This window comes from Euwallacea similis, chromosome 1 (genome assembly GCF_039881205.1).
Source record: "Euwallacea similis isolate ESF13 chromosome 1, ESF131.1, whole genome shotgun sequence".
Taxonomy (NCBI): Eukaryota; Metazoa; Arthropoda; class Insecta; order Coleoptera; family Curculionidae; genus Euwallacea; species Euwallacea similis.
In genome coordinates this window covers 945,277-958,014 of record NC_089609.1, presented here as the reverse complement: position 1 = coordinate 958,014, position 12,738 = coordinate 945,277, and the positions used below count along the sequence as shown (strand labels likewise).

Genomic DNA, 12,738 nt, shown 5'->3' with positions numbered 1-12,738 from the left:
GAAGACAGTGAAGAAAGTAAATAACACGATAACTCAACAAGTTTTTCTAGACATTCTACCAACAAATTTTTTATTAACACATCATGAAATTGTTCATTTTTCAGTGCCTGTTGCTCTGCTCTTTCTTGGGTAAGTGTTTTTGTGCATAGTTTATTTTTTCCCTACTCTTACACTAACTTATTATTAATCTTTGGCATTTTTTCATACATAAAAAATATATTTTAGGCTCTATAACGGCTCAAGGCGATCTCAGATACTGTGTATCGTATAGGATAAATGTTGGTCTTTGTATGAACTCAACATACTCCTCCTGCTTCTGGGGAGACTTATGCTTCTCTGATATCAGGGAAATTGAGGAGGAGTTATTGCAAGTCAACTACATACCATTCGATAATATATTGCCAGAGGTGCCGAACGCTCTAATTAATTCTATAATCACAAGAAGAAAGTTAAAAAAACTCAGAGACGATTAAGGTTTTTTGGAATTGGTTGTTGTTCTTGTATAGTACAAATTCTGGTGGACTAACAAGCTACTTATTTTATATTATGTATTTATTTATTTAAATTAAAGAATTTTCCATAGAGTTCAGAATTTGGTCACTTTTTGTGTTATATGTTTTTTATTTAATATATTTTCTTACCCCTGCGGACATACAGGTAACGAGCTGCTAACCAACCTTGAAGTTACTACATTCAACAGTTCTTCTTTATTTATCTCTTAATACTAAGTGCGATTACAAATAATCAGTGGGGAATGGCCTGGTCTCGGAATCATCATCAATATTAAGGGTTTTCGCATCTCCTGAAGAGTTTTTCATCGAAGCCAGCGGTGATTTTAGGAGGAAACTGGTCTGATCTGAGGATATAGCTTGCTTTTCGGAATCTGAAATAAAAAACAAAAATCCATTGAATTGATTAGAGAAATGAGGAAATGAGTGACGTCAGTAACTTTTTAGTATAGTGTGATCTCCCTTAGAAAACCACTTACGCGTAAATAATCTTATAACACATAGCATAATGAATTAACTGTTCAGCTTAACAATTTATATTACGTGGTCACTTTGTAGTAAATTATAGAGTTGTCATGTAAGTAATGAGTTATTTATTTCGTTTTAGCTCGCATCATGTGCCCGTTTTGGAATTAAGTGAAAATTACTATTTCCGCAAACGATTACCAACTTCTTAGTACAGTTGCAAAGCGCTATGAATCAGTAGCAAAGATTGCAATTGACTTTTATAAGCTAATTATCTTATTAGATTAAAATAGAACTATTTATGTTTTACTTCAACAGAGAAAAATATATAATTTGTTTACAGTCTTGATAATTTGGCGAAGGAAAAGTAATTCAGATACCTCATTTTTTTTATTAAAACTTTCATTTATTACTTGACGCAGTTTCTTGATAATCTGGTGAAAGAATTTTTTTTTACAAATATCAATATATTATTTTAATTATGAATGCATACCTGGCAAATCCTGTATCCGATAAAACTCAGCCAACTCCGCCCCCGAACACAGAGGCGTATCAACAGCTAGATTATTATCAAATTTCGAGTAATTAACCTCATACCCCTGCCTATCCTTGTTGTAATAAACTACAGGTTCAAATCGATGCCCCCAAAGTACTTCACTGGCTAAATAGCTCGATCTTGCTTGAGTGGTTTGACCGGTGCTCTCAATTGTACCTAAAATTCACATATAAATCCTCAAAGAAGTTTCCCTTCCCTGAAGGAATTATTACCTTCTAAAATGACTACAATTTCGAAGCGCTCCTGCAACAAATCGCTGGCAGACACATGATAAAAGGGTGAATCGGGATCAATTTTGTGGACAATGGTCATGGGCCAGATGAAGAAGAGATTTCCATCGCAGCCATCCGCATTTACAGTCAGTTCAGTTTGGAAATTATTCAAAACCTAACAAAAAACTATTAAATAATCACTTTTGTTATAATTTCCAACCAGACCTACCTCTCCTTCTTTAGTTTTTTTGGCTCTAATTAACTGAGCACGTATGCTGGCTCCAATAATATGACTCTTCCTCATGTCTCCTACCCGGAACATCAAACACAACTGACCATCTCGTTGACAAATCACAGCGTTTTTTGAGAATTGTAAAGTTTGAGTTCTGAGTTTCGGGCGTGTCATTTTAGCAAACACTATGCCCACCTAGGAGATGTGACCAAATTTAATAACTTGAAACAATTCAAAGCAAAACTCACCATGAAGGCCTGGATAATCATTCCAGCGATACTCTGCAAACACATAATGAAAACAGCCTCCGGACATTCTTCAGTAGTAGTTCTAACCCCGTAACCAATAGTGTGTTGAGTTTCAATAGAGAAGAGGAAGCAGGAGGTAAAACCCGATATATGTAAGACGCAGGGAATCCAGTCTGAGGTGTTTTGGTTGATGGGAAGGTGCTGCTCTTCTAGATCACCATGAGTATAAGCGATCAGCCACCATATAAGGGCGAAAATTAGCCAGGAGCCTTTTTGAAAGAAGACAGTAATATTTTTCTGTGGTTTATCTTTGAGTACTCACCAACAAATCCTATGGCGAATATCGTAAGGGTCCACCTCCATTGGGAATCAACTAAAGTAGTGAAAATGTCCTGCAAATAGCGCAGCCGCCTCTTTGAGATTCTTGACTGCAGGATGTTGCAATCCCCGTTCTTGAACACGGCCCTTCTGCGCATTTTTCGCACCGCATTTGGTCTATATGATTTCCTGCAAATAAATTCATATGTTAATTATGAGAGTAAATTCTTTAAACCTATACTGGAAGAGTTGATATACATCCTATGAAACCAGTCGAAACCCCTAATCCCCTAATCATTTACTAAATCATGTTGAATTCAATTCTTTTAAGAATGTCTGAGCATGTTTACCTGTGTGTATTTCCAATTCTTATGCAATTGACGCCAAAATTATGCTAGAGCATGTTTTACTGAGATCACACTTTGGTGATGTTCACTATTTTAGGAGCACACACTATTCCCGCAAGGTCTCAATCTGCTATGACTGAAAAAAGTGGCGATGCACTAAATTAACTTCAATGAAATAATAGTGTTTAATTAGGTTGATTAAAGGTGCTCTCGACAAAGACCTAATCAGTGCTTTTATCTGTTTTTAGATAATTATGTTGAGGGTGTTGCGGCTTAAATTGCGATGCCTTTACCTTAATGAGGGACCACTTGTGTTATCCCAAAAATGGACAAATACGTGTGTATAATTATTTACATTTGGTTGAACTATCAAAGTACTCAAGTAAATCATTTAAGAAAAGGCTAAAATTAATAAAATGCAGGGGAAATTTTAAGTAAATTGGAAGTAGTGTGACAGTACTGCTTTAGGCTGCATAGAAGTCAATGATAGTTGTTACATACGAGCTTTATGGGCGGAGAGCTATAGTTAAAAACAACTGCCAATCGCTATGTTGCCATTTACCTTTTAGTCTGGATAATCCCATTAAACCCTCCCAATGGTGTTGCACTGACTATATTATCTCTGAATTTAATGAACCTGAACTAACTTAAATTTTATTAGAACATTTTACAGATTTTCAGTCACTCAAGTAAAACTTTACCAACCGTTTTTTCTGGTCTAAATGCACAGTAGGTACATTTCAAGGTTATGCACTTTCTCTTTTGAAACTTACTGTAGATACGCCACTGCACTATTTTTATTTTCGATCGATTTGTGAACCCCTGGAGAACCCTACTTTTGGTGGTCTAATTTTGTGGTGCGTCAAGGATAAATGCTCCAGTAATAAATGTGCGAAGTCTTAAGGAATCATTTTGTTGTAGATTAGGGTAGGTTAAACCTAGTTAAGGTAGGTTAAAGTGAATCTCAGTTTTCGACGATTTAATACATTCGAATTAAAGCAGATAAGGCACTGAGCAATTTTTTAAGCGGAGGAGGCAGGTTTTGGCCTATTTTATAGAAAAAGTCGAAGACCACACTCTTTTTCCAGCTCCGGGAGTAAATTTTTAATAAGTTGAAACACAATCGGTTGAGAATTTGTTACTTTTGAATCAAAACAGGCACGCCACTGGGCTATTTTATATTGGGTAGAGCACATCTTAATCTTCTTTATAAAAAAAGTACACAGATACAGCCCTTCGACATCTCACGACAATTCCGGTACTTAATTTTTCAGTCTTAGTTACCTTCCTAAGTTCTTCAGTTTCCTCTTAATCCAATGTATCTTAGTATTGTCAACAGTCATTTCTAGTAATTTTCTTTTATACGGATTTTAATATCATTCGAAACCTTTTTGCACACGACTAAAAACTGCTTGAGATTCCATCTAAGATCGTAAGGAAATAATAAAACATTTTATCGAAATTAAAACATCCTTTCGGTCGTTTTGGTAATGGTAAATGTGTGCTTTTGTGCGATGCGTCATTCAGCTATTGGACAAATATACAGGATGATCAATATTTGAAAGGAAGAAAACGGGTTCGCCCAATCGGGGAGGGTGAGGATCTAATTAATTAGGTAGCCGGTGCAAAACTGTTATATACATATACGTCACAGCTATTTACTAATCACATGTCGAGATCAAATATTTAAACAAATTAAAATTGAATTATTGTAGAAATAAACAATACACTGATAAACAATCTATTAGATTTTGCTACGTTGTGCGAGGCAGAGATTGTGCTTCTCGGTTTTTTGAGATATGGTGCAAAAAAAATATTTTTCCATAAAAAATACTGTTATCAACAACACAAAATTCGAGATAACTACCTGCTTATGGGAGAACCAGGGCTCGAAGGAAATCTTTGATAATAATAAATCCCAGGGTTCAATTTCCCGTTTGTGGAAGTCTGGGGAGACCTGTTTTTAGGCTCCAGCAGATATCCCTTGTCACTGATCCGTTCCATTTTTGGACCTCTACAAGCCACCTTATTAGAGTGGCGATTAAAACGCGAACTGAGCACTTTTTGACAAATAATTTGCTTTTATTAATAAATCATTCAAGGCATCATATATTTGCACTGAATCGCTAATAATAATTAATTTGTTAGGAACAGTCATCATTACTTAACACCTCGTATGTGTTTTCGTTAAAATGTAAACTGGGCCCGACGGCAAAGAAAACTGAGAGTCGCTGATTTATTGTGTAGTTAAGTTCAAGATATCGGTGGTAACGTGATAGACCTTATCTCTTTGATTCCTATCACATGAGCTTTTCTCATTTATTTGCTAAAATATGTTTAGTTCAAAAAAATACCAGGGAGATCCATTGTGTTTGATACTGGAATTAGAACGACGGGGAAATTTCGGCCTATCTTTATTTAAACAACACAAATACATCTTAAATTTGTCGAAAATGCCGTTATATTTGACGGAACTATAAAAAAAACATCGAATTTGTAGCCTGCAAAAAACTGAGCAGGATCAAATCCTAAATTCTTTCAAATACAGGGTGGGACACCAAGAGCGCCTCGGGGTATTACGTCCTTATTAATAATTTGATAACTTTTTTTTCTTTTTGCTTACCCTGTATATCAGTTTAGTAAATAATTCATTCTAGTTTGAAGATTAGTTTGTACTTAAGAAGTAATAGTAAAAAATAACAGCCAAGTAACTCATTTCACCTAGAAAAAAAAAAATTCTTAACTCTTGCATTTTTATATTTTCTAAAATTTCTCCAGAAGCGATTGTTTTAGACCCAATGTGTGTTATACAAACTTGTACTATTTTCTTCTTATAATTCCAAATATGTAATAAAATATAGGGTGTTCCATTAAAAAAACATATGTTTGAGATGTATCTTTTTTTTATACACCCTGTATAAATGAAAATATTTTTAATATGTACCTTGTAAAGTCCTATATATACCTTTAAAAACAATTTTCGATCAAATTATTAATAAGGACGTAATACCCCGAGGCGCTCTTGGCGCCCCACCCTATATACATGTTGGAAGGAGCTTGGGGCAATTTTCAAAATCCGACAACCTTGCGTTTAGTTGTCAGGCATGTGTCACCCAATGTCGGCTATGGGGTTTTGCAAACAAACGAACGCTGCGGGGTTGCCAATTTCTGAAGCAATGTAACTTTGTTCCGATTTTTCCTTAATAATAAATATTCGCATGAACCCCGAAACGGAAGGAATTCGCATGGACCCTGACAGCCTCAAAACCACCCCACTGATAACGTTTCAAAATCCGAATTCATAGTTGTAAACTTAGTTATTGTGTTGTTGCAGACAAAAATGACATTTATGAATATGAGTTAGTGCATTTTTGGGTTCTGTAGGTGACTGTAAGCATTTTCTATGAATAGACGATTTAGGGAAAATACTGGAGGTCATCCACAGAACCCAAACACGTAGTCATATTCCAGATGTTGGTCAAAATGTCAGAAACTACTCACTTGGATCCATCATTCCTGGGTAAAGAACTGTTGCACGTGATCAAACTAGCCTGAGTCCCCACTTTCTGCAGGCCGAAGTTGAAGGGACTTTTCTGCACAGTGCCATTGTTATTCTCAGCTCCAAACGCTGGTAGATCGGGAGTGCTGGACCCGATATGAAATCTAGCAAAAATCTCCCCTTGTCTCTTGTTGACTAGATAGGAAGGAGTGGTATCTCCCATTTTATCTCCTTTCTGACTTCTCCACAACTCATCTTAGCTGCAAAGAAGAACTGCCGATAACTGGTTCAATTGCCTGCCGCTGCACAAATCTGATTAGGCCCCGAATAAATACTTACAATCAAAATAATTTTTGAACCCACACAGATGTGCGACATATTCAAATTTGAATCAACACTGCGGGTGCCACTAACCAATTGGCTCTAAAGCACTTATTTGAGCATCGCATTAATCTATTGTGTTGACCCTCGGCAATTTTTTCGTAACGATTTAATAACTGCATAAATGTCTGATGATGATGTTTCCTTTGACCTACGTTCTAAATTAGCTAAATTTCCAGGTTCTCTGTGGAAAATATACCCAACAAATGCGAGGGTTTGGGTACTTAAAACGCAACAACTGCGTGAGGATCTTTAAAGAAACACGACTGAATTTTCTAGATGTACATGAATCACTGAATTGCTTCGAAATCGTTATCTGAGCAAATAAAGGATTAAACCCAGTTAAACTGGGTGATCATATTGAATCTATTTCTCGAATTACTTTGACATTTGTGGTCTGTGGTTTTAAATTTAACGCTGAGCACCTTCATGTGTTGAAAGTGAAATCTTCTCACAATTAATGCTAAAAATAGTTGCTCAGTTAAGCCCTATGAAAGGCTTCTTTTGTGTGCCAATTTCAATTGATGCAGGCTGCATTTAATGCGCACCTTTCTTCCCAAGGAGGCATCAGTGCCTCAGAGCTTCGCCAACACAAACTGCCAAATATTTGCCTGTTTGTGCTGCCCACACGGTGCTTTATTAGTAGGCACGTAATATCCTCAAAACTAAAGGATGTGATCAATCAGAAATTCTTTACGATACTTACCCAAAAACAGTTAGTTTGTGTGAAGACCATGACTATCTGGGACGTGCGGTGGCTCTCTCAGAAGACCGAAGATGTGCGCAGGTAACAAGAGCTATGGCTGACAGTCTGGAAACTAACCAAAAACCGTTACTAGGAAAACCTGGATTCCGTGGAAATCCCGGAAAATGCCCCGCAGGGCTATATTCAAGGACGGCCACAAGAATGTTTATAGGAAGAAAATGTCTTCAATGCGCAGATGGAAGTTTTTGCAAGACATTTTCACCACTCTTTTGGACGCTCAATGGAGGTGGACTCTTCAGTTTTTGGGTAAGAGCCCCATGGCTCCGTTAATCCTCATCAATACCCACTTTTCTATAGCTTTGGAATTCTTCGGATCATGGCTGATTTTCGCCCTGGTCTGGTGGCTGATTGCGTTCACCCATGGCGATTTACGCGAAGACCATCTGCCTCTGCGTCAAGCGGAATCAGGTATTAATTGAAAATCAGAGAAAGGGCTTTTTTTGCTCGGGGCAGTTATGTAGGGGGGTGTCATTTTCATGGAGTTCTGGGAAATTTTTTCGTTTCAAATAGAACTCCCTGTATACTACTCGATTTTTTAAATTAGTTATTTGCGCGCTTTCAGTGTTAGAGGGAGTTGCTAAAACTCCACTTTTTCTGATCCGTTCGTCAGGATTGGAACTACTGCATTTTTCACACTCAATTCGGAAATCGAAGCTGGCCCATAATTTTTCATTCGATTGTTGCGTAGCAATGGTGAATAACATTTTTGATTTGCATCGTCATTAAACAAACATAAATTGTTGACTACGCCACTGGGCTAGAGAGCCACTCCATTTTTTATTTCCCAGATGGAAATCTTGGCCCACAGACCATCGACACGACGACGAACGAATATTCCCGATTGCTTGAACAATTGAATTTTACTTGCGCATTGCTCATTGCCCATTGCACTGCCCAGATACAGGGTGATTTTTCCGCCATAGGACCCTTGTATATTCAATATAAAAGTATTCAAAAAAAAAATAAAAATTGGGAAACTTACCCAGTAAAATTCAAGCAATCACATTAAATCAGTACCGTGCAGGTTGGACTCCGTGTGTCGCCAACATTTACGGATTTCACTCGGCCTTCCTCTACTCTCTGGAGACGCAACATACCACAGGCTACGGCGTCAGAGTCATCACTGAAGAGTGTCCAGAAGCTATCTTCCTCATGGTTTGTCAGTGTCTCATAGGCATGACTCTGGATTCTTTCGCAATTAGTAGATATATTAATTTCCTCAAAAACGGCAGACCATAATATAACTTTTCAGGTATAGTATTTGCAAAGCTAATTCGGTCCAAACACGCCACAAATACGGTGCAATTCTCCCGAAACGGGGTGATTTCCAGAAGGGACGGAAAGCTCTGTTTTATGTTCAGGGTAGGTGATATCAGGAGGAGTCGCCTAGCTGGTGTTAACGTGAGGGCGATTTTGCTGAAATCTGAGAGAACTAGAGAAGGGGAGCTTCTGCAAAGCTATCAAAATGGTTAGACTATAATACACGTACGCAATGTGCCCCAGCAAATAAATTTAATCATCGTAGAGCTGTCTTTGAAAGCAGACGAAGGCCCCAGTGGTTTGTTTCTGATTTGGCCTCTGACAATATATCATGAAATCGACGAGAACTCGCCTATTATGGACTTGACAGTGCCGGAGTTGAGGAAAAACCAGAGGATTGAGATTATTGTGGTGTTGGATGCCACAGTGGAAAGCACTGGTTAGTCGTGAACATTGTTGATTTAAAGTCGTTATAGGTATCATTGTAGGGGTCTCGATTGAGGCTAAATCAAGTTATTTATCCCACGAAATTTTGTGGAACCACACGTTTGAACCAATGGTGTCATTCAACAGAGAGGAAAATTGCTATGAGGCAGATTGGAGCAAATTTGACCAAACTCGAGGAGTGAATGCGCATCTCACGAGCCTCGACGAAGACGCAGATAACGAAATTGAGAGTCCAGGTGAACAGTTAAACTATTTTACTGAAAACTTACTAAAATGACTCCACAGAAGTCGAATTACTTGTTGCGGATGGAAAAAATGAGTTATATCTGCCACTGCAATTTGATGAAGAGTTTCTCAAGATGAGGATGACAAACAGATTTGAAGACGAAGATGACGAGTTTCCAATATACCAAAGGCCTACCGGTCCAGAATTGGAGAAATTGAGGAATACCGGGAGCCCCTTTCAAATGCAAAGTCCCAAGTTTAATGGGTATGGTGAGGTTATAGAGGAGTGCGATGAAGGCTGTGAAGATTTATTGTGTGTAACTACGGTATAAAAGTTACTAGTTTGACTAAGAAAAATATCGATATTATTAAATATTAATAAAAAGGACTGTTGTAACTTTCTTGTATCGTAACATAAGAAGTAACCCAAAGTCGTACTAACGTATTTAAAATGTTAGGTTAATGTCACATTAAAATGTGTAAAATAAAATTCTAACCTCATTTTTAAAAGAGCTTATTTGTATGTTGTTTGTTGTGTTGTTTGTCGAAGAAATTTCTTCAAAATACATAGAAAATGACGAATTTCAAGAAGCTAAATACGAAAATCTATGAAAGGAAAGGTCCTGATATTACTCCTGATTTAATTTACTGGAAACAACTCACTGTAAGCAAAATATTCTCTTTACAATATTGTGATTATAACATGCGATTCTTGTTTTTACGTTAAAACACGTTTTGTTGGGTCTCAAAACCAAGACACTCTCTAAAAACCATAATTCCCAGTACCTCTATTTCAACTTTTATACTACTCTTCTTGTAGTACCTGGGTATATACTCTCTTGTCTAGAAATTCCCCTTGTTATTGTAATAAAACATCTCTTGCAGCAACCAGTATTAGTGAAAGAATTTGGGGCCATAGATTACATAGATTTTTCTCCTAAAGAGCCCCATTATTTCGCTGTGACATGCTCAGTCAGAGTGCAAATTTATAATCCTATAACCAAACTAGTAACAAAAAATTTATCACGATTTAGAGAAAATGCATATGGAGCTGTGTTTCGCAGTGATGGGTCTTTGATACTTGCAGGAGGGGAGGAGAAAAATGTTAAGCTTTTTGATGTGTCTACTAAAAGCATGTTGAGGTAAGAAGAAATAATGAAAGGCAGATTGCAGAAGTTATCGGCAACTTACATTATAGAGAAATAATTTAATGTGAGAGAAGTACTTAAAATTATTATTTTCTTTAATAGGTTATTCAAAGGTCATTCAGCTCCAGTTCACCGAGTAGCTTTTGTACATAAAGAACCTCAAATAGTATCATTTTCTGATGACAAAACCATAAAAGTCTGGGATATACCTACTGAGAAGACTTTATACACTTTTGAGGGGCACTCAGATTACATTAGGGCTGGCATAGTTAGTCCTGATGTGCCAAATGTATTGCTCTCGGGAGGTTATGATAACATCATTAAAATGTGGGACACTAGAATGAACAAAGAAGTCATGGTTATGGACCATAAAAGCCCTATAGAATCCTTGTTGTTCATGCCTAGTGGGGGCCTATTTTTAAGTGCTGGGGGTACTGATATTAAGGTAATAATTTTCGGCTGGGTTGTTTTTCAGAATGAAGTAAGCATTCTGGAAATTAAATCATCTTACCCTAATCTGTTAAGAATAATAGCAAAAATGGAGACAGAATTTGATTATTCATAGATTTGGGATGCTTTAGCTGGGGGTAAATTGAGAGGATCATTGGCGCAGCACCATAAAACAGTAACCTGCCTAAGGCTTGCTTCAGGGGGGAAAAGGCTGTTATCTTCCAGTTTGGATCGGCATGTAAAGATATTTGATGTGGGGTCATTCAAGGTGGGTTAGTAAAAAAGTGTGGTTCAGTTAAAGAGAGATTTTGCATTGTTTCAGGTAGTACATACTCTGAACTTTCCAAATGCAATTTTGAGTTTAGGTAAGGAATGTTTTAGGTGTATTTTTAAATTTTGTTAGCATTTCTGTTGGTTTTTTACTATCCTTTGTTTTAGTTTCATTCATTCTCATTCAAGTTAAAAGAAGTATGATTTGTAGGCATAGCTCCTGATGACTCTACTGTTGCTGCAGGGTTAGCAGATGGAGTGATAGCAGTTCAAAGGAGAACTGATACCACCCAATTACCAAAACCCACTAAAAAATTACCCTTTCAATATAAACATAATGAAATCCCTCAAGGCATTGACGAAGTTATTCCTGATCTCACGTATGGATTTATCCTGTTAAAATCATATTAAAACTTGTTTTAATTAATGATTAGACAGGTATGACAAGGAAGCTAAATACAACCGTTTTCTGAGGAAATTTGAATACTCTAAAGCTTTAAATGCATCTCTAGTGCCGTTTGTGGCCAACAAACATCCAGAAAGAACTGTGGCCCTTCTAAGGGAGCTGCAGAAAAGGAAGGCCTTTGCCAAAAGTCTGAAGGAGCGGGATCCAAAAGTTCTAAAACAGCTAGTTAGATTTCTCATAAGGTACTTTTCCTACTTTCTCTTGTGAGATTGTTTACCATTTTTCCCTTGAAGATATATTACAGATACCAGGCTAAAAAGATTCTTAATAGATGTAGCTGATGAGTTCCTAGATATTATTGCTGAGTATTGCCACACTTTGCCAGCAGATATTCGTAAGTTAACATGAGAATAGTGTCATTTGAATTCTTTTGCATGTCATTAAAGGGCTGTTATTGGTGCAGCTGCATGAAGCTGTAGTACGAGAGGAACAACTGGCTAAAGAGTTGACAATAGTACAAGGAATGATGCAAACTTTATTAGCAGCTCAAGTTTCTTTGGAAGCGGATACTTCAGTTCAATACAAAGTGAGCAAACTTCAAAAAGAAGAAGTTGATACGAAATAAAGTAATGTTTTACATAACCGAAGATTTTTTTTTCAAATCATAATTCCTTTATTCTATGAAGTAAGTTTACATTGCGTATTGAATTCGTTTTCAATTTAACGTAGGAAAGTCAATTATATTTTGGGTACTTTATTATTATTAATGGATTAAGTTTCAACACAGATTCGGTATTTGTGAGACGAAAACTAAGTTTTTTACTTTTGAATTTCAAACTCATGAAAATTGGTAATGGATTCAAACGGCGTCAAATCTCGAAAAAAACGTCACAGATTAAATTGAAAATATTTGCCGCTTAAACGTAAGAGGCAGATTTATATTATACGCGTCTCCTTTCAATACAACCAATTAGAGGGAGGGGACACAAATGTGAAAAT

At 36.9% G+C, this 12,738-nt stretch overlaps 3 protein-coding genes across 6 annotated transcripts; 2 read left to right on the top strand and 1 right to left on the bottom strand.

Annotated features, from left to right (window-relative positions):
• Nucleotides 1–575: 575 nt before the first annotated feature.
• On the bottom strand, nt 576–6,869 carry LOC136417564 (G protein-activated inward rectifier potassium channel 4-like). Of its 4 annotated transcripts, XM_066403352.1 has the most exons (8): nt 6,726–6,869; nt 6,389–6,646; nt 2,545–2,729; nt 2,223–2,491; nt 1,972–2,169; nt 1,743–1,917; nt 1,468–1,686; nt 576–883 (listed from the first exon to the last, which is right to left on the bottom strand). In XM_066403352.1, the coding sequence occupies exons 2-8, from the start codon at nt 6,607–6,609 to the stop codon at nt 735–737; spliced, it is 1,416 nt and encodes a 471-aa protein (XP_066259449.1). In that variant the 5' UTR covers nt 6,610–6,646; nt 6,726–6,869; the 3' UTR covers nt 576–734. The 4 variants fall into 4 exon arrangements, with proteins under 4 accessions (XP_066259449.1, XP_066259524.1, XP_066259607.1 ...); XM_066403427.1 differs by lacking the exons at nt 6,389–6,646; nt 6,726–6,869 and adding an exon at nt 4,755–5,094; XM_066403510.1 differs by lacking the exons at nt 6,389–6,646; nt 6,726–6,869 and adding an exon at nt 4,172–4,365 and having other exon boundaries at nt 577–883.
• Nucleotides 6,870–7,145: 276 nt separating this feature from the next.
• LOC136417491 (ATP-sensitive inward rectifier potassium channel 11-like) lies at nt 7,146–9,841 on the top strand. Its single transcript, XM_066403239.1, has 8 exons — nt 7,146–7,554; nt 7,607–7,779; nt 7,831–7,941; nt 8,558–8,734; nt 8,786–9,001; nt 9,059–9,232; nt 9,282–9,476; nt 9,526–9,841. Exons 1-8 carry the CDS (start codon nt 7,292–7,294, stop codon nt 9,795–9,797), a joined length of 1,581 nt encoding a protein of 526 aa, XP_066259336.1. The 5' UTR covers nt 7,146–7,291; the 3' UTR covers nt 9,798–9,841.
• Nucleotides 9,842–9,982: 141 nt separating this feature from the next.
• On the top strand, nt 9,983–12,364 carry LOC136407945 (U3 small nucleolar RNA-associated protein 15 homolog). The gene is made up of 9 exons (XM_066388627.1): nt 9,983–10,129; nt 10,351–10,607; nt 10,716–11,058; nt 11,179–11,331; nt 11,386–11,428; nt 11,545–11,713; nt 11,772–11,981; nt 12,033–12,133; nt 12,186–12,364. Exons 1-9 carry the CDS (start codon nt 10,040–10,042, stop codon nt 12,362–12,364), a joined length of 1,545 nt encoding a protein of 514 aa, XP_066244724.1. The 5' UTR covers nt 9,983–10,039.
• The last annotated feature ends 374 nt before the right edge of the window (nt 12,365–12,738 follow it).